The following is a 27629-nucleotide window of genomic DNA, read 5'->3' as shown; positions in this document are numbered from 1 at the left end:
CCACCTGTAGCCTCTTCAGTTCAGACATGAATGTGTTGGGATTCCCCAGTGCTCTCCCTCCCCCACCTCAGAGGAGCTTCAGCTCCAGTATCGCCCGGCTCAGTTTTGGGTACTGATTTTCCCCCAGTCCGACTCTGGTCTAGAGAACTGACCTCTCTCTAGCTTGGCCAGAGCAGGCCTATAGGGGCTGACCACCCAGTGAAGAATGGGCAGCGGTGGCTGTGGTTGGTGATGAGCTACCCGTGATGATGGCTGTGGTTAGCTTCTGTGGCACACCCCCTTGGTTCTGCAAATTTTGCTGCACACCTGTGCTTGCTGCCGAGAAGGCAGGCAGAGTAGCTGAGCCTTAGGGAAGACCACAGGGACAAAGCCCAGTGGCCTGGCCCCCTTTCTTGCTAGCTGTGGGCAGGTGAGCCCATGCCGTTGGCCAGATCTGTGTCCTTTCCACATTGGAGCTTCTGCAGCAGTAATATGGGTATTAATAGTGCCTCCGTGGTTTCAACGAAACAGTGCAAGAGATTCCACAAAGCAGCGCCTGCACCAGGGAGGCAGTTGATAAAAGTGAGCAGAGACCCTGCCTTAAGGGTGCTCAAGCTCAGCTGAGAAAGCTGCCAGAACGTTCAGCTGCCTTTATGGGGAGGTAGGACTGGATGATTGAATTGGGGATTGTCAGTGCAGAGCACAGGCAGACTGTTTCCTTCCAGATTCTCTAGCTGGTCTCTGGAAACTTCTTTTAAGGAGGAAGCTCCAGCACTGGGATTTGTTGAGTAGGCAGGGGGCAGGGTCATTAACTTCTCTCGTCCCTTCTTTCCTCTTAGGAATGTTTATGTCTTGACCCCCCCATCTCGGGGCCCCCGGGCCCTCTGTCCCCTGCAGGTCAGAGTGGGAGCACTCCAGTTCAGTTCCGCTCCGCATCTGGAATTCCCCTTGGATTCGTTTTCTACCCGACAGGAAGTGAAGGCAAAAATCAAGAGGATGGTCTTCAAGTACGTATGGTCGGATACTGCTGTGGTTAGGGTGTCGCCAGCCGCTCTTAAAATCGCTCCCTCGGAGGGCTTGGCGCTGCTCTCGGCCTCACAGAGAGGACTGTGGGCCACTTGGAGAACCTCAGCTGTGCACGGTGGGTACAAGGAGTGCCCTTCACAAGGCTTTCATGTAAATGTATAATTTTATATATTTATTATATCTACATATGCTACCCATAGGTATATACACACACATATACATATTATTATATGATAATGTCACAGGTAGGAATTTAAATGCAAGTAAGAAGAAGTATTTGCTGCTGTTGTGTGTCAGTTACCTGGAGGAAAATGCAATTGAGAGTTGAGATTGGGATTAAAAGCATGGGGTGGTGGGAGGAACTCTGGGTCTTAGTCCCATTTCTGTCCCTTGTGATCTCTGCAGCCTGGACAGTTTACCACACTTCTCTGAACCTCATTTTTGTGGTCTGAAAAGAGTATGTGCCCCTCTGTTACTGAGAGTGCTTTAAAAATTATGAATAGCTGTCGATGTGCTCATACTTGTATGTATACACCCTATTAATATGTGTGTGGAGTGGGATTCTAACTTAGAAATCAGCTGATGCGTATGTGTATGAAATGTGTGTGTGCAATTTTATGTCTCTGTATAAATGTATATCTACATGTAATCTGTATAAGCTACACATAGATGCACATGCATATACACATGCACATATATACATACACACATGGAGATAATATTTTTCATAAGCTGTCACAGAAGAATGACTTTGATTTCCCCTGGCCACTCTGATCTCTTGATCCCCTCTGGTCTTAGCTGCCCCTTGTGCTAGTGTCCACTGAAGTCCTGCCAAGGTCTGTGGTCCCAGCCACTGATGGCTGTCTTCTCCAGTTGCAAAAGTCCTGAGCTCTGAGGTCCTTTTTCCAGTTGCAGGCTCTGTAGGTCCACCAGGGCTCTCAAGAAGCCTGAAGCCACATGCTGGGCACAGCTGGAACTTTGAGGGCTCTGCCGGCCCCAAGGAGGCCCCAAGGGTCTTCCGTGACTTTATCTTAGAATGTTTATCCCAGCCCTTTCCTCTGTCCGTGAGTACCCTGAACAGAATGAGAGGCAAGTTATATGCAAGAAAGTACAAAATGAAAAAGCACGTTGATATATTTTTAAATAAATACAGCAGTGCACAAATGGCCTTCCCTTTTTCCCTAGGAGGCTTTTGCCCTTAGAGCCTCCAAGAATTGGTTTCCTATAGAGAACAGTCCAAGCTTTGCTTCCATATCTGGGCCTCAGACACACAGAGCAGCACTTATCAAAGTGAGGTCTTAGAGCCACCTGGGCTAGAATCGTCTAGGGAATATGTTAACAATGCAGGTGCCTGGGCTCCCTCCCAGATTTACTGAATCACTCTCCAGTCCAGGCATACTTAAGAATCTGCATTTTTAAAAGGTCTCTCCCCACCCCCAACCTTCCCTATGACTGTTACCCATCCTAACTTTTAAAGACAGCCTTATTGAGAGAGAATTCATATAGCATAAAGTTAGCACATTTAACATGTACAATTCAATGGTTTTGAGCATATTTACAGAGTTACGCAACTATTACCGTAATCTAATTTTTGAACTTTTTCATCATCCCAAAAAGAAACCTTGTAAATGGACATTTCTCCAAAGAAGACATATAGATGGCTAATATGACCATGAAAATATGGTCAACAGCATTAGCCATTAAAGAAATGCAAATTAGAACCTCAATGAGATAACCATGTCACAGCCACAGGATGGCTAAAATAAAAAACTAACAATAATAAATGTTGACAAGGATATGGAAAAATTAGAACCCTCATACATTGCTTGTAGGATTGTAAAGCAGTAACTACCACTCTGTAAAACAGTTTGAAATTTCCTCAAAATGTTAAATATAGACTTGCCATATGATCCAGCAGTTCTGCTTCAAGAGAATTAAAAACATATGCACACATAAAAATTTGTGAAAATGTTTTGGACTTAGTGGTGATGGTTGCATAACTCTGTGACTATACTAAACACCACTGAAATTTTATGCTTTAAAAGGGTATATTTTATGGTATATAAATTATATCAATATGGTAGTCATACTAAAGAGCTTGGTACCCATTATATGCATACTGCATTTAATATGCATTTGCAGGAAAAAAAAATTGCAGAAGAAAAATTAGCCTATTGGTTTGAAATTTAGCACTGAAAGTCAGAGGCCCCTTGGCTGACTTTGACTCAAATGGTTCAGCCCTGCTGTCTTCGGAAAAACGAAGCAAATTGCAAAGAATTGGTACAAAAAAGCACGTTAGAGATCATCTGGTATCTATTCCAGCTCCTGATTTTGCAGAGGAGGAGGCTGAGCCTGAGTGGGTGACTTGGCCAGAATCAGGGGGTCCCACCCAGTTGTCCTTTCCCACCTCTCTCCCCCAACCCCCTCAAATAATTAGTTGAGCTTCTTTTCAGCTGTGCTGAAAGTCGTAACTAAGGGCTAGAGAGTAGTAGTCATGACATCTGAAATGCAGAGACCACACTAAGGAGGAGAGGACACTGAGAGTAGAGAAAGATTTTTTTACGTGTCTAAACAAAGTCAGCTCTTCTGGGGATGTGTGTGGTTAGCACTTATGTATCCCGGGACAACTATAAAAAAACAACAAACAAGGCAAGGAGGGACAAACTAATTTTGGGCCACAGTTGTGGGGTCACTGAGGACACTAAATGAAGACATGCTGTTGTGGATGAGAGCAGAGGAATGTTGGCGAGTGGGTGTGGTGACCTCAGGCACTTTCCCCTTTCTCTGCAGGGAAGTCTCAAGTGCTGGGCTGATTAGGGCAGCTCTGCCCAAACCCAGGACACTTGCCCTTCCAGACCAAGGTGATCCCCAAAAAGTATGTTTTGAGGTAATTAAGAAACAACCCTGACAACCACCTTATTACTTTGCAAGACAAACTTTTAAAAATATTATAGTCAAACTTTCCAATATTGTACTCCATGATGACATGAAATCAGATGAAACATGCTGGCAGTCAGCTCCTGAATGCACAGGGCTCCTGGCCAGCCGGCTGCTCAGGCGTGCTCATCTCAGTAACCTCATGGGACACAGCCCTGAATTTTCTAGGACTGAATTTTTTGGACTTCCTCTATAGCTTTGTCAGGACTGTATGGCTTTATCACCACATTACCTTAGCACAAAACCTTTCACAGTCATCTTTAGCCCCCTTTTAATCCACATTAACATACAAACATAGCTTTTAGAAGAGCTAGAATTACAAAGCATTTTCTTTGTGTTTTTACATAATATCATTTTGTGTGTACTTTTGCATGAAGCTGTATTATTTTTCATGTTGATCCTTTTGAATGATTATACAATAATCCAAATAATTCAGCTATCACAGTGTATTTGATCATTCCCCTAGCAGGAAACATTGAGGTTGATTCCAGGATTTTTGTCTATTGCTAAAAAGAAAACAAAACAAAAAGCTGTAATCAATGTACCCATACCTACTGCGGGTTTTCTTATGAAGTATTTTCCAGGTAGAGGCTGAGCACAGTGCCTGGCACCTGGCAAGTGCCAGTAAATATTAGCAGTTATTATTACTCTTCTCTGATCAGGGGTTGCCTTATCTGTTAATGAGGATAACATTGGCACCTTTTACCGTTGTCGTCGTAAGGATCACGTTTGGTACATGTATGTGAAATGTCTGGCACACGGTGGCAGCTCAGTACTAATATCATCCTTTAGAAATGGGAGATGTTCTGCCACACGAGCTTTGGCGAAGGCAACAGTGTTCTGAGAATCAGAATCCACTCGGTTGTCTTTAGTATCTCCTGTGCCATCCAGTACGGTGTGAGAGAAGTTAGGGGCATTTGGGGGTCGTCGATACCGGGCGCTCTGTTCCCCATGATGATGCATCGATGTAGGCATGCTCTGCTGCTCTTTGACACGCCCGGGGCCCAAGCCAAGCTGTGCTCTCGCAGCTCATGTTGCTCACTGGCGTCTTTGTTTACCTTCCTTCTCCTGATTGGAATGGCCTCCTTTCCTAGTCAGTTGACTCGCCAGGACGCCACTCAGACACTCTTTCTCCTCTGAATCCTGTTCCCCAACACCCACAGTGAACTCACTCCTCAGAAGCCTGTTGTTTGCATCCCTTTGTTGGTGTTTATTTGCTGTCTGTCTCATAGCTCCTGTTTCTTCAGGGGTGGGATCGTGTTATACTTGCTGGTCTCCATTTCACCATCTTCCATCTAGAGGGCCTACAATAAACACTTAGTGGGTTGAAAAAAACAAGTGAATTTTTAGCTGATGTAGATGTCAACATGTGAGGTCTGTCCGGAAAGTATCCAGCCATGTACTGTGAAAAATAGAGACATTTATTGAAGATGATACAAGAAACATTGTCCATAGGACAATGATGCCTCAGTCCCCTTCAAAGTAGGCACCTTGGGACCTCACACAGTTCTCTCAGCATCTCTTAACCTGCACATGTTCAATATTATCCTAGCCAATCGAATGCAGGTGCTTGCCAAGAAAATAATCCATCACAACCAAGTGGGCTTTATCCCAGGGATGCAGGGATGGTTCAACATATGCAAATCTATAAATGTAATTCACCATATAAACAGAAGCAAAAGATGATCCTCTCAGTAGATGCAGAAAAAGCATTTGACAAAATTCAACACCCTTTTATGATAAGAACGCTCAACAAAATAAGCATAGACGGGGCTTACCTAAAAATGATACAAGCCATATATGACAAACCCACAGCCAATATCATACTGAATGGGGAAAAATTGAAAGCATTCCTCATTTAGAACTGGAACAAGACAAGGTTGCCCACTATCTCCACTTCTGTTCAACATAGTGCTGGAAGTCCTTGCTGCAGCAATCAGACAAGAGAGCGGAATTAAGGGTGTCCAAATGGGAGCAGAAGAGATCAAACTCTCACTTTTTGCTGATGACATGATATTTTACCTAGAAAACCCCAAGGATTCAACCAAGAGACTCCTTGAATTGATAAATGAATTTGGTAAAGTCTCATGATACAAAATCAATACACAGAAATCAGAGACATTCATATACGCCAACAACAGTAAAAGTGAGAACCAAATCAAAGACTCAATTTCCTTCAAAATAGCAACAAAGAAAATAAAGTACCTAGGAATATATTTAAAGAGGTAAAAGACCTCTACAGGGAGAACTATGAAACACTGAAGAAGGAAATAGAGGATGTAAACAAGTTGAAGAATATACCATGCTCATGGGTCAGCAGAATCAACATTGTTAAAATGTCTATACTACCCAAAGTGACCTATAGAGTCAATGCAATCTCTATTAAAATACCATCATTTTTCATAGATATAGAAAAAATAATTTTATACTTCATATGGAACCAGAGAAAACCCTGTATAGCAAAATCAATCCTAGGAAATAAAAACAAAATAGGAGGTATCAATTTACCAGATTTCAAACTACAAGGCTATAGTAATTAAAACAGCTTGGGATTGGCACAAGAACAGGGACATTGACCAGTGGAACAGAACAGAGAACCCAGATATAAAACCATCCTCATATAGCCAACTAATCTTTGACAAAGCAGACAAAAACATACACTGGGGAAAAGAATCCTTATTCAATAAATGGTGCTTGGAAAACTGGATAGCCACATGTAGAAGACTGAAACAAGACCCACACCTTTCACCTCTCAGAAAAATCAACTCATGCTGGGTAACAGACTTGAACCTTAGGTGTGAAACTATTAGAATTCTAGAGGAAAACGTTGGAAATACTCTTCTAGACATTGGCCTAGGCAAAGAATTTATGAAGAAGACCCCAAAGGCAATCACAGCAGCAACAAAAATAAATAAATGGGACCTATTCAAATTAAAAAGCTTCTGCACAGCCAAAGAAACTGTCAAGAGAACAAACACACAGCCTACAGAATGGGAGAAAATTTTTGCAAGCTACACATCCAATAAAGGGCTGATAACTAGAATTTATTTAGAACTCAGGAAAATCAGAAGGAAAAATCAACCCTATCAAAAAGTGGGCAAAGGACATGAACAGAAATTTTTCAAAAGAAGACAGAATAATGGCTAACATATGAAAAAATGCTCAACATCTCTAATCAGGGAAATGCAAATCAAAACTGCAGTGAGATATCACTTATCTCCAGTAAGAATGGTCTTTATCAAAAAGTCCCCAAACAAAATGTTGGCATGGATGTGGAGAGAGAAGAATACTCCTACACTGCTGGTGGGACTGCAAAGTAGTTCAACCTCTGTGGAAAGCAATATAGAGATACCTTAAAGCGATTAAGTAGATCTACCATTTGATCCAGCAATTCCACTACTGGGCCATCTACCCGAAAGATCAAATGACATTCTACAGAAAAGACACCTGCACTCAAATGTTTATAGCAGCACGATTCACAATCGCAAAATTGTGGAAACAACCCAAGTGCCCGTCAGTATGTGAGTGGATTAATAAAATATGGTATATGTATACCATGGAGTACTATTCAGCTTTAAGAAACAATGGTGATACAGCACCTCTTGTATTTTCCTGGATAGAGCTGGAATCCATTCTACTAAGTGAAATGTCTCAAGAATGGAAAAACAAGCACCACATGTACTCACCAGCAAATTGGTATTAGCAGATCAACACCTAAGTGGACATATAGGGATAACATTTATCAGGCGTCGGGCAGGTGGGAGGGGGAGGAGGGGATGGGTATATACAAACACAATGAGTGAGATGTGCAACGTTTGGGGGATGGTCACGCTTGAAGCTCTGACTCAAGGCGGGGGCCATGGGCAATATACTTAGCCTTAACATTTGTACCCCCATAATATGCTGAAATAAAAAAGAATTATCAGATGTCTGCTTGTTGCAGGCCTTCCAGAACATGGATCATTTTCAACAGGTTGTCTCAACGATCTTTGAAGCACTTGTGCCATACCTTTATTTGCACTGCACTCGGTGCATCATTCCCAACAGCCTCCTAAATTACCCCAATAGTTTCTACAGAGGAATGTTCAAGCTTAACGCAAAATTGACACACATTCGTTGCTTGTTCAGTCATTTTGAAGCAATGGCCACACAGTACGCAAGGTCGCTCAACAGTGTCTATAGCCCCACTGACTAGTACAGTGACGTCGTTCACGCATGTACATATCAGTCTATTCTTCTTGGCTGCCAGGTTGCATGGATGTCACACAAACTGTTCTTGTTATGTTAACAATGGCTGGATCCTTTCAGGACAGACCTCATGTATACATGCATAGTAGACTGAGTCTTAATTCTAGGTAGGCATTGTCTACTCTTGTTGACATTTATTAATTTAATGGAGCTCTATAAAGAGAATTGCCCATCAAGAGCTAGTTTAAAATAGAAAGCAACAAAAGTGAAGAATATTCTAGGCCTGATCCATAAACCGTTCCCTAACAAGATCTTTGTGCTCTTTCCCTATCTTTGCTGAGTGAAGAGCACTTTGAGACCAGAGAGGAAGGTGGAACCATGAAATGAAAGGAGCCTGGATTCCTGAGTAGTTGCTAGGAGAAGAACCAACCAGGAAAGATGCCCAGGCAGGAAGACCTGTGTCAGACTTGCACGAGACATAGACATTTTTAGTGTTAAAACGAAATGCACAGAATACAGTGCCCATGCCTCTTGTCAGTTGGATGTTGTCACATTAAAGAATGGGCTGAATTAAAGGGAAGCACTGCCTTGATTTATGGTCAGAGTACAATCTGAGTATAAATGTTTGCCCCTTGACCATCTACAGTCTGCAGTTAGTATTTCTGAGTAATCTCTGATGAGGTTTCCTCTGTGCATATAGTTAATAACCACAGTGATCCCGTCAGCCTCATGTGGTTGCTCATGTTTGGATGGGCCACCATCATCTGAATTGCTTGGCTGCAATAAGGACTGACTCACAATTCAGTGACCTAAAAATCCACTGTAGCAAGTCATTATTGTCTAGCCAGCTGACAGTCGAAGCTGGCAGTTCTCTCTCTGAGGTAATGAGCCTCCTATTTTGAGAGTTAGCAGAGATCCTGTGCAGGAATTCCAAGTTCCATTGACAGTCCCTATAACTGAGCCATGGCAATTAGAGAGTCTCAGTGAGCAATGGCAAATCAAGGACCATTGGCATCCTGATGAGATGGGGTCCCGTAACCCATCCCGATCTGGAGGTGGTCAGACAGCTCAGCCTTCCAGCACCCAACCCTGAACTTGGACATGGCCCAGAAAGGCCTGGATCATGGAAAAGATTCTCATCAGACCCTTGCATCAAAGCCTTCTCCTTCGTGCTTACGGATCCTTACTTAACACATGATTTTCCTAAGCCCGGTCATCTGCTTTCCCAGCCCAAGAGATATTGAGCTGTAACAAGAAGAGAATGCTACAGGGATGGGGAGATGGGAGGTGAGAGCTGCCAGCCCAGGTCATGCCTGAGGGCGGGGAAGAGGATGAAAGAAAACCCCCAATACACAAAGAATGACAGTATCACAGAATACAGCAGAGATGTGCAGAGTGAATCCCAAGGTCACCGACAAAGTTACTTTCTGCTCCTCATTGCTGTGGTTTAGAAGGTGCACCTGTCCCTGTGAGCTGCTGCTAGGAGAAGGCAGCCTCTCGCTCGGGACAGAGGAGCCCGTGGGTTTCAGGCTGTTATCCCAACTTACCTCCCTGCGTCACTCACTCTTCTTCTTCTTCCTTTTTTCCCCTCTGGGTGCGCACAGAGGAGGACGCACAGAGACGGGACTTGCCCTGAAACACCTTCTGCGCACAGGGTTCCCTGGAGGCCGAAACGGCTCTGTGCCTCAGGTCCTCATCCTCGCCACTGATGGGAAGTCCCAGGGGCATGTGGCGCCGCTGGCCAAGCAGCTGAAGGAAAGGGGCGTCACTGTGTTTGCCGTGGGGGTCCGCTTTCCCAGGTAAGAGCGTCAGTCGTGCTGGGTCAGCCCTGGAGAGGCCAGCCTGGGGACGGGGACACAGCTGAGAGGCTTCAGACCCACAGGGGGGAGAGGGGAGCTGGAAGGGCCATCCTGGTCCTCTCGTGGATCCGTCTTTCCCCGCTCTGCCCTTTTGGGCCTGGTGCACGGGAAGCTCCAGTCTTCGGGAGGCCCGAGAGGTTGCATCGGCTTGGGTTTTGTCCAAACACTCGGTTGCAAATGCCAGAAGTTCAGCTTACATTTATTTGGGCAAAAATGGGAATTCATGGAGTCATCTCATTTCACTGGGTGGGATGGGGGTCCCTCAGGGTGGGCAGGAGCCAATAACTTCAGTGCCATCAAGATTCTTCCTGTCCACCACATATCTCCGCTGTTCTCTCTGCCTGTTGCCTCTTCTCTCCTCCTGGCTCTCTGGAAGCTGGAACCAGGGCTGTGGCCGGCGCTGTAGCTCCTGTCTTCACAGCTCTGCCCCAGAGGGAAAAGCAACATTTCCCCAGTTTTGAGTAGAATAATACAAGAAAGGATGCTGATTGGCCTGAATGAAAGCCTACTCCTGGGGCCAGGGGAGTGGGAGCCTGAGACTGGCTGCCCCCCAATCCCCACTGATCTAGATGGTGGGCAACTATGCCTTCCTAGAAGGGGAGGGGCACAGGTCCTTAGTGCTTTTAACCCTAAAAACGGACATTCTATCTAGTCCCTGGGTTTCTATTGTGGGCATTAACTGCAATGACTCTGGTCTGGGCACTGTGTCCAACACAGAAATCTCTGTACTGACTTTAGTGCATCATTCATTCTGTAAGTTAATAAATATAGTTGTCTTCCCCATGACAGGCACAATTCTAGGCTCTTGGGATACGGAGCCAACAATGCAGAGTCTCTCTCGAAGTTTCCATTCTAGGAAAGGAACTAGATAATAAATAAGTGAAATTGTCATTTCGGGTAGAAATAGAATGCAAAGGAGAAAAATAAAGGAGGGTAAGAGGTTAAAGGATGATGGGGAATAGAGAGGAAAGCTGTCTTAGGTAGCTTTGGAAGGTCCTTCAAGCCACTTTTGGGGAATTGATTTTTTAGCAGAAACTTGAGTGAAGTGCAGAACGAGCCTTCCACACATCAGAGAAAAGAATGGGTGAGGCAGGCAGTGGATGGCAGGTGCAAAGGCCCTGAGGCAGTCTCAAGCTTGGTGTGTTAAGGAAGGAACCACAAGATAGCCAGGGAGGAGCCGGACCCCAGGAAGCAAGGGGGAGATTTACAAGAAATAAGGCAGAAGAGGAGGGCAGGAGTCAAGTCATAGAAACTTTGTGAATCACAGTGAAGACTTTGGAGTTTATCGTGAGTAGGATAGCAAGTCCCTGGAGGGTTTTGAGTAGGGAAATGACATCTTTAGAAGGTCGTACTGGCTGCCATGCAGAGAATAGGCTGGTGGGATGGTGGTGAGGGGAGAGGCAGTAATAGGGGAAGGGAGGAAACCAGTTAGGAGCCCCTGGAGTGGCTCTCACAAGAGGCAAGGTGGCTCCTGGCAGGGACGCAGCTGTGGCCTGCTGAGGAGTGGCCGGACACAGGATATGAGCAATGGCGTGGCCAGCAGATTGGGGCCGGGAGGGCTGAGGGTGGCTGCAGTGCCCCACACGCCACCACTGTGGGGCCGAGACAGATCGGCCCCCTCTGTGCGCATGTGCGCAGGGGCCCTGTCCCAGGTCCTGGGAGGAGTGTTTGGTTTCTGTGCGTTCAGAGGAGAACGGGAGTTCTTTATAAGTGAATTTTAGAGATGAATGAGGTTTTTGCCCTATTGCCAAACCTTGGTCTACTCTGATGACTTTTTGATGGTAAGATTCTTCCAGATGCATTACTGACTGCCCTGTCTTCTTTAAAAGAGGTTTTTAAACATCATTTAATCCTTTCTTCTTGCCCTAGTGTCATGCCCTGCACATCATTCCATCCTGGGCGCTCACAGTGCTGCTCTGCCCACGGAGCTGTGCCGGCTGCCTGCCCTAGACGGCCTCACGGGGCTAGCCTTCCCCTTCTTACGTCCACTGTTCATAATTCAATATGTTTTTCTATTACTAGCTGTCCTCATTTGCAATTTGCTTGCTATCACCTAGTGCCACTTTCTTTCATATCCCTTCTGGTTAATTGTTCTCATCAGCTTATGTCTGGCAAAACCAGATGACTCAGTCTGTTAGGGCTGCTTTTGCAGTGAGAGCCGATGGCTCTGAGTGTGAGGCTGTCCTTGGAGGAAGGTCGTGAATTTGAATGTGCATATATCATGACCCACGTGGGGCTTCCTTAAGGACTTTCTGTGGTCGCCTCTCAGCCGTTATCCTCGTCCTAGATGGACGAGGTCGCTGCTAAGTGGCCCCTGGGTCATTGCAGGGGGTGCTGCCGTCCACAAGGAGCCCACAGCCCAGGAGATGGGTGGGCAGGAGGAAGGCAGCCATGGGGCCACAAGTAAGTTGTCATAACTTCTTGGCACAGGTGGGAAGAGCTGCACACGCTGGCCAGCGAGCCGAGGGAGCAGCACGTGCTGTTGGCTGAGCAGGTGGCGGATGCCACCAACGGCCTCCTCAGCACCCTCAGCCGCTCTGGCATCTGCACCGCCGCCTCTCCGGGTAAGACCTTGTGGCCCGGGAGGGAGTGGGCTGGGGTGGGGAAGGGTTCCCCGAGGCAAGAGGCCAGGACCCAGGAGCCTCCCCAGGGAGGGAGGGCGAGAGAAATGAAGGCTAGCACTGGGTACTCTGCTCTGTCCCCATGTCCCAACCTGCAGGTTTCACATCTGGGAGACTGAGCTTGTCTCCACAGAAGAGGAGGGGCCCAGGGCCTGTCCTCTGCTCAGGAGTTAGAACAAAGTGTGCTCCCCTGCCTTGCTCAGCACAGGTGGGCACAGGCAGCCTTCAGGCTTGGAGCGAGATCCCTGTGTTCTAGTTGTCCTCATCAGGGTCCACTGTCGAGCTCAAGTGATGTATGTTATGTGGGATGTTCATATGCACATGTTATGTAAAAGCCGTGTGGGGCAGGGCCCTGCAGAGGAAATGTCAGGGATTGGCTGCCCCACTAAACAGGCAGGGTGGGGACCCTCACCTGGGGTGCTCTGCCCTGACAGAGACAGAGGGTGTGGCCAGGGCAGGGGTGGGGTGGAACCTCCAGGAGCAGGAGCATCTGCTGGGGGAGTGTGGGTGGCGGAAGGAGGGTAACCTCGTCTTCTCCGTCGGTGTGTGCCGTGGACGCAGACTGCAGGGTCGGGGCTCACCCCTGTGAGCGCAGGACGCTGGAGACCGTCCGGGAGCTCGCCGGCAACGCCCTGTGCTGGAGAGGATCGCGGCGGACCAATGCCGTGCTGGCCACGCTCTGTCCCTTCTACAGGTTTGTCTGCAAGGTCTGGGCTCGGCCTGGGTGGGCACGGAGGCCCCCAAGGCCGAGCACCCACCAGCCGCAGGGAGAACAGCACTTTGGGGCTGTGGCCATGGAGCCTGTGACAGGGATGGGAGGGGACCTGGGAGAGAGGTAGGGACGCAGCTCTGGAGCCGACAGGGCAGCGTCTCCCTGACACAGCCCAGGAGCCCAGGGCAAGCTAGGGTGGCCAGGTCTCAGCCGTTCGGGAAGGCCAGTGAGGGAGCCCGGAGCTGGCCCTACAGAGCAGTGGTCTGGACTTGGGACATTGGTTTGGTGACTCAGTTCCTCTGAGCACCAGTGTCCGCATTATACGGGCTGAGTGAGGCAGAAGGATGATCTGTGGATGATTCCAGTTACGGAGGCTGTGGGGATGCTGGTTTCTTCGAGACTGGGGCCCAGGCACTCAGGAGCACCTGCCACCTGCCACCAGCCCTTCCCTCGCAAACGTGCCTGCGCCATGCGGCAACACTTTACCCAGACTGCCTGCCACCCAGCGCCTCTGCCCAGAGACCTGTGATCTCGCCCTCTTGGCCTTTCCAGAGGGCCAGGAGGTGGAGTTTGAACCAGTCGCATCTTTGCCCCTTGGTCCTGCACCCAGTGACAAGCTCGGAGCACAGCACGCTGCGATGAAATGAATGGCTTGGCCGAGAAGCCTCAGGGGCTGTGCTGGGCTGATGGAGACTCCAAAGGCCACCTTGGCTGGGAAGGGCCATGTCTCTGCATGGGAGTCAGAGGAAATGGGGCCCCTAGAGGCTCTCTTCAGAACTCAAGCTCTCAAGTGAAGGGAGGCATTTGTTCCTCAGTGACCAGGTTCCAAGCGCCCACTCTGAGCCAGGCAGTGGGCAATGAGGAGATGGCACAGTTGCTGCCCCTAAGGAGCTGGTGGTCCAGAGGGGGCGATGAGGAGACCAATGGCCACCCTGAGGCATTCCAGGTGCTGGGGTGCATCCCATTCTTCCTGGGACCTCTTGGAGAAGGTGCTGCTTGTGCAGTCTCGGGCGGCTGGGAAGCAGAGCTGATGGGCAGAGGCACCCGGAGAGCCTGGTGGGAGGAAGGTATACTTCCTGGGTTTTGTACGCAGACTCTGAGTCAGGCTGCTGGATTTTTAATCCCAGCATCACCACTAGTGAGCTGCGAACATGCACTGCCTGTCTCTACATTTGCGCAGGGGCGTGGTAATAGCACCTGCCCTGCAAGGCTGCTGAGAGCATGCGGTGAGGGATAGGCAGGAGCACTAACCTTGCAGGCTCCTAGAACAATGCACCTAGGAAGCTCGTTATCGGTTCCCTCCCTCAGGAAACACCCACTAAGGTGACACTCCAGTGGGGGAGACAGCCATAAACAAAACGAACACAGCAAGTAAGCCGTTAGGCAGTGATAAGTGCTATGGAGGAAATGACAGCAAGAATGGGGATGGCCCAGGGTGGCAATCTGGACTAGAGTGGCCAGTGAGGGCCTGCAGAGAACGTGACATTTGTGTCTAGACCCGAAGGAGGTGGGGACAGATCCCAGCGAAGACCCTACTGACAGCGTCTGCTCCATCAGTGCCGATTCCCAGGGCTCTGCCGTGGAGGAGGTTGGGCCCCCGGAGCCTCCTGGGCCCAGACTTGTGGCTTTATGAGGTCACCAGGAATAAGCATGGCCGGGAAGACTTCCCTTTAATGAGCTGGCAGCGTGACATACTTGTTATTTCAGCAATTCCTTGAGTTCTTAATTGACTTACCTTTTATCCCACTTTGCCCCGGGAAAGACCCAGCCTTAGAGGGTCTTACCCTGCATCTGGGGCAGGTAGCCTGGGTGGGGTCTGGTGGGAAGAAGCCCTTTTTGGAGAACTTCAGGGAACTTTTTTGCCAAGGCCCAAGTCTCGTTAGGTGAGGCGGTACCAGGAGCTGCATCCAACCAAGACTGGGGCTTTCTGCCCACGAGGGGAGAAACCGCCCCTGGTGCGCAGCACACGTTGCCCAGGGACTCGGGAGAGGCGGGAGGTGGCGCCCAGAGGGCAGAGCGCGCGGGCTCTGGAGTCGGGTGGTCCACTGTGTCCAGTAACTGAGGGACTTTGGGCTTCCCCTCTGCAAGTTGGAGATAACCATGTCTTCCAGTGGCCGAGGGTTCAAGGCAACAATGGAGCCACCTGGGAACAGTGGCCGTCGTGTTATTACAAAATGTTAGTGCTCAAATGGACCTGAGAAGTCATCAGGTCTGGTGGTTTGCAAATCTTCTTAAGCTACGCAGCCTCATGTAGACACTTGTGTGGACCAGGTAGAAGCACACATGTTTGGGATGAAGGGATGGGGCAGTGGCCTGGCACCTTGGCCTGTCAGTGCTCTTCTCTCTCCATTGAAGCTCCAAGGAACGCAGGTAAAAACTGCAGATAGAGTTACTGTGTGGAAGAAGACCGGAGAAGGAAAGTAACATGCCTGAGGGCACACAGCCAGAATCTGGTTCCCAGCACTTTTCTCCCCACTGCATTGTGGGCCTCAGAAAGTAACCTGTTTCCTGCCCTTCTGATCATACTAAAAAAAAAAAAAAAAAAAAAAAAAAAAAAAAAAAAAAAGAAAGTAACCTGTCATAAAATGCTGTTTCCATAATTTGGAATTTTGCACACAGATGTCTCTAATTTCTAATACAATAGATAGCTTACATTATCATTTTTTCTTTTTAATTGGGTAGTTTGAAACATTCTTTACTCTGTGTGCAGATAAAAGGGTAGAATCAAGAAAGAAAACAAAGAAGTCTTTCTTGGCCTACTTGTGCATTGTAATCTTATTATCTTCCTTTGTTTAGTGTTGTAAATAATCCTCCAGGTTTCTGCCCTCCCTTTAAACCTCTCTACCCTTTTGTTTCCTTGGATCGTAGCTGGAAGAAAGTGTTCCTAACCCACCCTGCCACGTGCTATAGGACCACCTGCCCAGGTACGGTCTGCCTGTAGCATTCGCCAGCTCTTTCTGGGTTTGTAAAGGGACATTTATAATCCAGGGGCAGAGGGAGGGGTTGGGCCCAGCTCCAGGGCAGAGGGATGGTGCCTCTGGGAGGCAGGGGAGTGTGCTCGTGCTGTACTCATTCCTCCTTGCCCCATGGTATTTTTTCACTGAGAATAGAGTGACAGCTTTGGAATGACTCCCCTTAACCCAGGCTCCTTGTGTTGGGGAGAGGCAGAGAGGGGCAGGCCCTCAGCACCAGCTTTGCAGACAGCCTCAAATCCAGCGTCAAACTCAGGGCAAGACCCCTGAGTGGTTTCCCTCTCTATAAAATGGGGTGACGTTTGCCCGATATCTGGAGTCCCCATTTCCTTCCTCTGCGTGATAGGGCGTATCACACAAGGGGTGCTAGGGAAGACTCAATGGATAAAGCCCGCGGACATGCTCCCTCAGCTATAAAATCCTAAACACAAGGACTTTCCGACACCTGCACCATTCAGCGCAGTCTCCAGCGTGCCCTCCCGTCCCTTACCCGCGGCCAGGGCCTCCCCTGACCCAGGAGCAGGAAGTTGCACTCGAGCGTGTAGGTGTCAGTCGCCGTGTGGATCTGCCACCCTGCATTGGCCAGGAGCCTGCCTCCCGGAGCAGAGCCAGGGGTTGGACACAGTGGGGTCACGAGCGTTCCTGCCTGGGGGTCAGGTGATCCCTTCGGCACCCCCTTCCACAATTCTAAAGTTCCAGCATCACTGGCCTCTGAATCATAGGATGCTCTAACGGTGGGGCTGTTTCGGGTCAGAAATTAGAGTTTGAGGATTTATAGTTTTGGAAGCAGAGTGACATGGGTTTGAGTCCCAGCTCTGCCCCTTACCAACTGCCTGACCTTCAGCACATGACTTCTACCTGTTGATTTTCATCTTCCCTGTCTGTGAAATGGGGGTTTTTATAGTACCTGTGTCACAGGATTGTCGTGACAGTGAAAAGAGAGCCCGCATATATTGTGGCCAGCACAGTCCCTGGCACATAGTAGATGCTCAACGAAAGGCCACTGTTGCTGCTGTCGGGGAGCCCCCAGTTGTTTCCACGATGTTCCGGCTGACACAACAGCAGGCCCAGCAAGACGCCCAGAGTTAGCCTCGATCATTTCCACCTTTGAAAAGTCTAGGCTTTAATTACAATGAAGTGACCACCAAGTGATATATTTACATTTTTAAGCAAAAAGGACAGAAATATCCAATCCTAATAGCAACCACACTCAGCTGCTCATCGAGTCCTTGGACTGTATGAGCTCATGAAGGTCCTGTTTGTTCTCGGTAGCCCTGAGAGGAAGGTCATGTGGTTTTGTCAGCATTTTATAATAATTGGTAAAGAAATTGGCAGGGAGCTTAGATATCGCCCACAGGGTAGCAGAGATCTGACACTTCAGAAAGGGTCCGATTTTGACATAGACTGTGGTTTCCTGTGTAAAATTTCGGCTTGAAAGAGAGACATCACTCAGAATTCACACCTCAGATCCAAAAGCAAATGCTGTTACTACCTGTTGTGGTTGTTTGCTTTGTGCTGGGACTGTCTCGGGATGGATTCATTTCATCCACACAATAATACCATGGAACCAGTTCAGTGAGCATCACCCCTTCTTAGATGAAGATATGAAGCTTGGAGATGTCAGTAAAGGTGCCGGGGAAGTGGGGGAGGCCACGTTCATTGCAGAGCATCCGACTGCAGGAGCCAAAGGCTCACGTTTTGCTGTGTGGGACGCAGAGGCCTTTAGAACCTCCACGTGCAGAGTGTAGAAAGAAACAAACCTCTATCAGCACCGCAGCATCCCTGAGCTCTTCATCCTTGTCAAGCTCAAGTCCAACACCAGTTAGTCCCCGTGGGTGCCCTGAGCTGCTCCAGGCAGCTGTGGGTAATCAAGGCCGGTGTTCCCAGCGTCAGAGCCAAGATTCACGTCCTGTCGGCATGTCCCGCAATGAGCCCGTAATTCACACGGGGCCCTGCCACTCCCACCACTGAGCGTCCCGCACCGGCCACGCTCAGCCCCTCCTTTATGAACTCATTAGTTCATGCCCCTCTGTGCTGCAGGGTTCCTGGTAGACCATGTGGGAAGGAAGGGTCGTTCCCTGGTGGGGCAGGGTGGCCTGCGGGACTCGAGTCTCTGCACCCCTCTGTGCAGCTGGGCATGTCTGTTAATGGGCATCTCTCCGACAGGCCCTTGTGACTCCCAGCCCTGCCAGAACGGAGGCACATGTGTCCCGGAAGGCCTGGATAGGTACCACTGCCTCTGCCCTCTGGCCTTCGGAGGGGAGGCCCACTGTGGTACGTATGCGCGGGCCTGCTCAGGCTCTGGCCACTGGGTGGCAGGTGGGGGATGGGCTCCGCCTTCTTGCTGCGGGGGAGAAACCGGCCGCTGAGATTTGGCCATCTAAACGGCTCTCCAAACACACCACCGGTCTGCCGTCCCGTGGGGTTCGGCCTCCGAGTGCACCACGAACCAGTGTTTCTGGTGGCAGAGCTCTGGGTGGGACAGTGGCCCCCGGCTTCTCAGCTGGAGAATGGCCACTGCTAGGCCGACCTGAAGAGCCGGCCCAACGCCGGGTCCTGGTTCTGGGCAGAATCTTTTCTTCTCTCCCCTATGAAAGCAGAGCAAGGGGCCTCAACCCCTTTTGGTTTTAAAGATATGAAATGAAGATTATAATAGGCCTTACCTCAGTGGGTTGAGAGTTTTTTATGTTGTTTTGTTTTTTGAGACAGAGTCTCACTGTGTCACCCCTGGGTAGAGTGCAGTGGCGTTGTCATAGCTCACTGTAACTTCAAACTCCTGGGCTCTAGTGATCCTCCTGCCTCAGCCCCTCCCTCCCCAGTAGCTGGGACTATAGGCACATGCCACTACGCCCAGCTAATTTTTTTTTTTTTTTTTTTTTGAGACAGCGTCTCACTTTGTTGTCCAGGCTAGAGTGAGTGCCGTGGCGTCAGCCTAGCTCACAGCAACCTCAAACTCCTGGGCTCGAGCGATCCTTCTGCCTCAGCCTCCCGAGTAGCTGGGGCTACAGGCATGTGCCACCATGCCCGGCTAATTTTTTATATATATATATCAGTTGGCTAATTAATTTCTTTCTATTTATAGTAGAGACGGGGTCTCGCTCTTGCTCAGGCTGGTTTTGAACTCCTGACCTTGAGCAATCCGCCCGCCTCGGCCTCCCAAGAGCTAGGATTACAGGTGTGAGCCACCACGCCCGGCCCCAGCTAATTTTTTTGTATTTTTAGTAGAGACGGGGTCCCCCTCTTGCTCAGCCTGCTCTTGAACTCCTGAGCTCAAGTGATCCTCCTGCCTTGGCCTCCCAGAGTACTAGCATTACAGGCATGAGGGTTTTAAATAAGATTACGTATGTGTTGGGCCGCAGAAATGTACAGCCTGTTTGGGAGAGAGACGACCGCTCAAAAAGACTCAGAGTCCAGAGGCTTGATGCAAAAGAGCAAGAGGTTTTATTTCCAGCGCAGCACAGGGGCTAGCAGCATCACCGAGCTAGGGGAGCTGCCGCCCCGACTCTCAAGCTTAGGGGTTTTTTATAGGCTAAAACCGCACGCCGGTGGTTAGGGAGTTTAGGGTGGGGAAATTTCACTGGTCTTGTCTTGCACAACTGGTTGTACTCAGTTCCGGGAACTTGCAATAGCTACTTACTGGAAGGGCGGAAGGGGTGTGGGGTCTTGGTTTTCTAAAAGCAAGCGTGGTTACAGAAGCGGAGAGCTGGTTAGGCTAGTTTGGGGTCTTACATATGCAAAGTGCTTAGTACAATGCTTGACATGTAGTGAAGTCTTGTTAAATTATAACTTTATTAAAAAATGTGGCATTGGGAGATCTGTATGGAAAAAATGAATCTTGGTGGTATACATCAAAACCTATCCAAAATCAATTCCAGTGGGATTATAGACCTAAATGTAAAAGGCAAAGCAGTGAGGCTTCTGGAAGAAAACACAGGAGCACGTCTCCCTGACCTTGAGGTAGACAAAGACCTCTTAGGACACAGAAAGCATTAGCCATAACAGGAAAAAGTTATAAAAGCAATGCCATTTTGCTTTTTTAAAAGTGCTTGGATGGAGACCTGTAGGGAGAGCCGGGAGGGAGCGCTGCTCGTCTCGCCTCGTGTCTGTCTAACTCTGTGATGATTCGTGGTCACTTAAGCCCCTGTGGCTCCGGTTTCTCTGTCCCATCTCTGCTGGGCATCGCTCCTGGCCCAGGTGTGTTTGGGCATCTGGGGTGGGACCGATCTGCACGTTCCAGTGGCCACAGCGTGACAGTGGGTGTCGCTGTGATTCTGGCAGCCCCAAAGCTGAGCCTGGAGTGCAGGATCGACGTCCTCTTCCTGCTGGACAGCTCCGCGGGCGCCACTCTGGAGGGCTTCCTGCGGGCCAAGGCCTTCGTGAAGCGGTTCGTGCAGGCCGTGCTGAGCGAGGACTCCCGGGCCCGAGTGGGCGTGGCCGGGTACAGCAGGGAGCTGCTGGTGGCCGTCCCCGTGGGGGAGTACCAGGACGTGCCAGACCTGGTCAGGAGCCTCGACGGCGTCCCCTTCAGTGGCGGCCCCACCCTGACGGGCAGTGCCTTGCGGCAGGCGGCAGAGCGTGGCTTCGGGAGTGCCGCCGGGACGGGCCAGCACCGGCCCCGCAGAGCGGTCGTCCTGCTCACCGAGTCGCCCTCGCAGGACGAGGTGGCCGGCCCCGCGCGCCACGCCAGGGCCCGAGAGCTGCTCCTGCTGGGCGTGGGCAGCGAGGCCGTGAGGGCAGAGCTGGAGGAGATCACGGGCAGCCCGAAGCACGTGATGGTCTACACAGACCCTCAGGACCTGTTCAACCAAATCCCGGAGCTGCAGGGCAAGCTGTGCAGCCGGCTGCAGCCAGGTAAGGTCCCGGTGGTGCCTGGCCCAGGGCCGCGTGGGTCTTGCCTCCTTTTGGTCACCACTTCCCCTCCCCCAGCACCGTGCGGGGCCTGAACCCACAGCCCCGCTCTTTGCACAGCTGCACGGCAGCTTCTCAGTGTACCTGTCACTACAGTGGGACTGACAGTACCACCTCCTGCGAGGCTCTTCGTGAGGAGTAAGACAAGCAGTATACACAGTACAGAGTAAGCCCCCAGTGAGTTTTCTGTGTTGCTATTTATTATTGTGATTTATTCTTGTCAAGGCGCTCTGAATCTACTGAGCACGCGCTAGGACAGCAGCTTTCCAGCTTCTCTGATGGCAGCCCACAGCGGGACCCGCATTCCCAGTACGCACACCTGCACGCGCACCTACACACGCCCACCGCCGAAACAGGCATTTCGTGCGACGATGCTTATCCTGTCTGCCTGGGATGCATTCCCACCCTTTCCTGTTCCACAAGCCACGAGGCTGGTTGGGTGGCCCGCCATCGGAGGATGCTCTGGGGAGCACTGCCCCACGGGTGGACGTTGCCAGGCAGTGGGCGGGACCTGGCCCGGGGCCAGAGACGGGCTCCCGAGTTCATTCATAGGAAGGTGGCCTGGGAAGCTGCACTCGGGATTCAGCTTCTCAGCTGATGCCACTGTCCCCAAGGCAAGAGCCCTCCCTCCTGTGAGTTTCCCCTCCCATTGCAGCGAGAGTGCTTTTGTTCTGTGTTTGTCTGTTGTTTTGTTTTGCTTTAGAATAGTTGTAGATTCACTGAAAAAGTGACAATAGTAGCGCTCCCTACACCCCACGTCCAGTTTCCCCTTAACACCTCACATGGCCGTCCTTACAGTTAATGAACCAATATTGACACGTTGTTATTGACTAAAGGCCCTGTTTTATTCGCATTTCCCTAGTGTCTACCTACTGTCCTTTTTCTGTTCCAGAATCCCTTCCGTCTAGTCAGCCTGTTTCCTTAGGCGCCCTGTGGTTGTGACAGCGTCTCAGACGCCTTCCTTGTGCGGGAGTGGTTTTTAAAACCAATAAATGGGAACATCAGATCTTCTAACTCTGTACTTGGACCTTTCCAGTGGCTCCCTTTGCACTTGGAGTAAAACCCAAGCTCCTTCCGTGGCTTTTGAGAGCTGTCTGTGATCCGGCCCCCGTGGGCCCGTCTGCAGCCCCTGCCCGGGGAGACCGTCTCCCCGGCTGAGGAACGAGCCCCGCCCCTCCCCGCTGGCTCACACTCGCTCGGCCTCAGTTCTTAGCTGCAATGTCACCTTCCTGGAGAAGCCCTGACCCTCCTCCCGGTTTGGTGATGTTGCCCTGCTGATCTCTCAGAGTCCCAGCTCTCCCCCCATGCTGCTCACACCATTCGCAATTCTGTGTTCATTTCACGTCTGTCCCTCTGGACTGCAGCCTGCTGAGGGAGGCGTCAGCCCGTTGTGACCTCACTGTATGATTAGTGCCTTATATGCAGGGGATGGGTGAAGTACAGGTGAGGGTGCTGTCGCAAAGGGTCCCCAAAGCCCAAGGGCTTACATAGGGCAGACGTTTATTTCTTTTGCATGCAGCTCAGAGGTGAGTGGCCTGGGCCAGCAGAGTGGCTTCCTGCCTGTGGCTTCCACCTTGAGGTCCAGGGTCACCATTTCTGAGCCTGCAAGAAGGGGAAGTGGGGAAGTGGAAGGCAAGCAGCTTCCACTTGCACAAGTTTGAAATTGCCCAAGAATTATGGTAAGTTAGAAATTGCATAATTATGTCCAGTCACATCCCATCAGAGAGAACGTAGACACGTGGCCACCCTGGCTGCTAGGGAGGCTGGGAAATGTAGTCTAGCTGGGCCTTCACATTCCTGCTAGTGTTCTAGGAGCGGGGTGTTCTGTGACTAAAAGGAAGGAGTGGAGGGTGGAGACTGCAGCAGACAGAGCAGCCTGGCTGACCCGGGCTCCGTCCAGCCCAGAGCAGCCCCCACGGTGCAGCTGGGTGCAGACCAGGGCTGCGGGCGGCAGAGCCCACGAGGCTTACTCCATGTGCCCCTGCAGGCTGCCAGGCACAGTCACTGGACCTCGTCTTCATGCTGGACGCCTCGGCCTCGGTGGGGCCCGAGAACTTCGCTCAGATGCAGAGCTTCGTGAGAAGCTGTGCCCTGCGGTTCGATGTGAACCCCGACGTGACGCAGGTCGGCCTGGTGGTGTTCGGCAGCTGGGTGCAGACGGCCTTCGGGCTGGACGCGCATCCCACCCTGGCCGCGGTGCTGCGGGCCACGAGCCAGGCCCCCTACCTGGGTGGGGCGGGCTCGGCCGGCACAGCCCTGCTGCACATCTACGACAAAGTGATGACCGTCCAGCGGGGCGCCCGGCCTGGCGTCCCTAAGGCTGTGGTGATGCTCACAGGTGGGCGGGGGGCAGAGGACGCGGCTGTCCCTGCCCAGAAGCTGAGAAACAACGGCGTCTCCGTCTTGGTTGTGGGTGTGGGGCCTGTCCTGAGAGAGGCACTGCGGAGGCTTGCGGGTCCCCGGGACTCCCTGATCCACGTGGCAGCTTACTCAGACCTGCGCTACCACCAGGACCAGCTCATCGAGTGGATCTGTGGAGGTGAGGCGGGAATCCACACCCTCAGGGCTGCCTCCGAGGCACGGCCTCAGTCTGAGCCTCCACCTACGTCCACCTGGTAGTAAATGCTGCCACGTGCACAGCATAACCCAAAGAATCCCCATATGCACGCAGGAAAGCTGGGTGGAGGTTGGGTCTTGGTTAGTAAGCTAACATAGCCAAGGAGCATAGAGCACCAACCATTTGCTAACCTGTTGCTTCAGGGCCAAGGGAGGCACTAAGACGTGTGAGATGCTATTCTAGTGCCCTTGTGTCGGCACTGGGCTTATTTAGGGAAGGGGTCATTGGGTCTGACCCAGGCTGGGCCTGGTGGGCACGTTCTCCATCGTAGAAGCCAAGCGGCCAGTCAACCTCTGCAAACCCAGCCCGTGCACTAACGAGGGCACCTGCGTCCTGCAGAACGGGAGCTACCGCTGCGAGTGCCGGGACGGCTGGGAGGGCCCCCACTGCGAGAACCGTGAGTGGGGCTCCTGCTCTGTGTGCGCGGGGTCCTGAGTCCTGCCAAGTCACACGAACGCGGCTGCAGGCGGGTTCTAGGGCATGCGTTCCGTGGAAGGAGCCGTTCAGTCCTTGATTCATTCACCCACAGAGCAGTTTGTACCTTGTGCATCCCAGACTTTGTTGTAGATTTGGGGAATATGGCAGTAAACAAAATGGTAAAAATCTCTGGAGCTTTTAAAAACAGTAAAAATCTTCGTGGAGCTTCCATCCCAGTGGGAGACAGACAGTAAACAGGATAAGTGCAGCCTGTAGTGCACTGGCTGGTGCTGATCCTGACAGCTAGGAGGGGAACCCTGCCCCGGGAGGGAACAGGGATGACTACGGGGACACGGCACAGAGGCAGGTGGTGGGTAGCTGCGGTGGTGGGAGCCGGTGGAAGCTCTTTGGCGAGTGTTTCTAGTTGCTCAGTGAGAGAGAGGATGGGGCGGAGGTGCTGGAGGCTTGAGAGGGAGGATGAGAAGTGACTGACTAGGAGAGAAGGGTGTGGACGGTGGTTGTTGGGCAGCATCACGGGGCCGCCTGTGGCTCCTGTTCACGAGTTCAATGTTGGAACAGCCAGAAATCAGAAGACAATTCCAGTTGGAGCCTTGGGTTTTCAGCCACCTGCAGGGGTTGGCTTCCCCAGGTGGGGAGTGGATCTGATCGGGGGCCCACGCAGCTGCCGGCTGGCTGAGGAGAGGACGCAGATGTTCCTGCCCTCAGGGTTCACTTCCTTCCCCAGGGGTCTTGAGAGGAGACGCTCTGAAGGCACGTGGCTCCCGCCAGGAGCCTGCAGGAGATCAGGAGCCGTCATCCTCCCAGCTACTACAGAGAAGACCTGGGCACCCAGGGCGATGAAAGGCACCTGCCCTGCGGCTCTGCCCTCTCTTGCTGCAGTCCTCACCCAGGAGGATGTCCTGACTGCAGCCATGCTGCCTAGGGAGAGTGGGAGCAGCTGATGGCAGCCCAAACGATGATGTTGAAAACCCTTGATGTGTAAGTAAATACTGACCTGTGCCTGCTTGTGCCTTGCAGAGGCTACGCCCTCTGCACCTTTCCCCTGAGGATAAACAGGGGTCTAGGAGACTCCAGAGGAACTTGATGGCCTATTTGAGGTTCAGTTTGCCTGCAACAAGTGCTAGACAGAATGTTGTTTAGACAGTAAGGCCCAGCAAAAGGCATTTACTAGAGCATCCTTTGGACCTCCGAAGCCATGGCATTCCAGGGTGGAAAGTAGGGGCCACTTTTCTAAAGATATCCTGGATGCATAAGCTTTGGGTTTAAAAGGGGGCTTGAGTGGCATTTGTGACTTCTGGTGACTCCATCAAGGGCTTGGAAAGGTCCCAGAGTGGAATGTGACTAGTTAACCAGCTTCTTGATGATGGGGGATGGACCCATGAAATTGGTCTGAGTACTGTGCAGCACTGTCTGGGAGGGTCTTCCTTTTAAAAGAGTCTACTTAGGAGAGGTTAATTGTGGGGTGTTCATTGAATTTTTTCCTTACGTCCCTTCTAGTGGGATAAAGAAAAGTAGAATTTTTAAACAAAGATAGGATAAGGAAATTTATAGAGGTTTTGCTTTTTCAAGTACTGAGCTTATGCTGTCTAGGCTTTTGTTTTGCTTTTCTACACCTAAGTTTTTAAAGGAATGTTTTGAGAAATATTGTTGGTTATTTATTTAATAGGAATACTTGTACCTATGTGGCAAAGAGGCTTATTTGGAATATTTTCTGGCAAACTAGATACTTACCCTGCCCTATTTTAGGAATCAATTAGTTCCCTGGGTCATGTTGTTTAGAGTTGGGTTTTCAGGAGAAACCTCTGTAGGGATCGGACATAAATCCAGAGACTTTATCGTGGTTTTTCTTTATAATATAAATATTTTAACATGATGTTGTATATATGAAAGTTCAAGGCTACTTTGATTTAAACACCACTTAGCTTTAAGAACTTCAGCATTTCTGGTGCTAGAGAAGTGTGTGAAGAGGTATCACCATGATATCATCAGACTGTAAAAAAAAGTCTGGTGTACAGGGCACTGTCATGGCAGTCACTGGTGTTCAAGAGATGGTTTTGTTGGTTATTTCTCCGTCTTTAGCAGAAGGCAGGATCACATGCCCATCTGGCATATGCTGATCAGTGATGGCGTGGAAATTACATGAATTTATTGTCTTTAAATTGATAGCAGTTTAATCATTTTATATTGTAGGTTCTTTGTCGTCTTGTTCAGGGCTGAAATGGGGATGCCCCATTTGAATTACTTGGACTGAAAACAAATAATAAACCATGGGCCCTGGGCTTACATATCAAAGGCCTTTGCTGTTTGTTTTTAGGAGCTGGGGCCCCAGCCCTTGAGACTTTTTTTTTTAACCTTTTGTAGTGAAAGTGCCACTGAATAGTTCAACCTTTTCCACTACCAAGGTAGCGGGCAGAGGGAATTCCTATATTATGGCCTAAGCAGCAAAGCCTTTCTCTTTCATTTAAAAGAAATATATACATTTATTCTCCTTGCAAAAATTAAAACATTACAGATAGGTCATTAATCTCTTTATTGTCTCTGAATGATCCTAATTCCAGCCATCTTGCTGAATAATCTGGTTCTAATAGTTAATTGCTTCTCTTGCTTCTCTAGAGATATCATTTAAAAATGATGATAGTTTTGTCTCTTCCTTTTAAAGTTGTATGCCACTTCTTTTCAAAAAGTCATGGTAATAGCCTGTATCCATACCTGGTTCTTGACTACAGGGACTTTTCTCATCCATTATCATTGTTTTCTGTGGGTAACTAAGAGTGGTTATTATGAGTGCTGAGATTCACAGTATTTACTCAGTTAATATGATAAATTACCCATTTGTATATTTTCATTGGAACCATTTTTGACTTTTTGGATAAATTCTATTGGTCATGATGTATCTTTCTATAAACTCTGCTAAATTTCATTTGCCAATGTTTAAGATTTTTTTGGTGTGTCCAAAATTGAGATTTGGTTTTTCTCTTGCAGTATGTGTTGACCTTTTGGTATCAGAGCTATTTGCTAACTTTATAATGGAGAACACAAACTTTTACTATGCTATATTCATAGTATTTTCTTGTAATTTTAGTATCTGTACTTAAGGCCTTGTCAGTTCTGCTATTTTATATTTCCTTAGGTTGCCTTTTTTATTGTATTAGTATTTTCAATGGACCAGATTTTGGTTTTGTGATTTTTTTTTAATAAACACATTTATTTACTACTTAGGTGGCCCTCTAAGTATTGGTATGTTTCATTTCCCCCCCAAGAATTACTGAGTGTGTTAATATCTACAAGTAGTGATACTCAATCACCTATACATGATCAGTTTCTGTAGATGTTTCCTGTGTATTTGGTATACTGTTAATTATACAGTTGACC

At 49.7% G+C, this 27629-nt stretch overlaps 1 protein-coding gene across 1 annotated transcript in view; it reads left to right on the top strand.

The window, feature by feature from the left end:
- VWA2 (von Willebrand factor A domain containing 2) overlaps nt 1–27472 on the top strand; it is a 35610-nt gene extending 8138 nt beyond the window's left edge. Inside the window, exons 4-13 of the mRNA XM_012772552.3 lie at nt 877–986; nt 9735–9929; nt 12420–12553; nt 13172–13304; nt 16191–16246; nt 18461–18568; nt 20573–21145; nt 23190–23741; nt 24091–24216; nt 24982–27472. Of these exons, the coding sequence (XP_012628006.1) occupies nt 877–986; nt 9735–9929; nt 12420–12553; nt 13172–13304; nt 16191–16246; nt 18461–18568; nt 20573–21145; nt 23190–23741; nt 24091–24216; nt 24982–25097 (2103 nt within the window). The 3' untranslated portion in view covers nt 25098–27472. The remainder of the gene's footprint in view (nt 1–876; nt 987–9734; nt 9930–12419; nt 12554–13171; nt 13305–16190; nt 16247–18460; nt 18569–20572; nt 21146–23189; nt 23742–24090; nt 24217–24981) is intronic.
- The last annotated feature ends 157 nt before the right edge of the window (nt 27473–27629 follow it).

Source organism: Microcebus murinus, chromosome 14, assembly GCF_040939455.1.
Source record: "Microcebus murinus isolate Inina chromosome 14, M.murinus_Inina_mat1.0, whole genome shotgun sequence".
Taxonomy (NCBI): domain Eukaryota; kingdom Metazoa; phylum Chordata; class Mammalia; order Primates; family Cheirogaleidae; genus Microcebus; species Microcebus murinus.
This window is presented reverse-complemented; position numbering and strand designations above follow the sequence as displayed.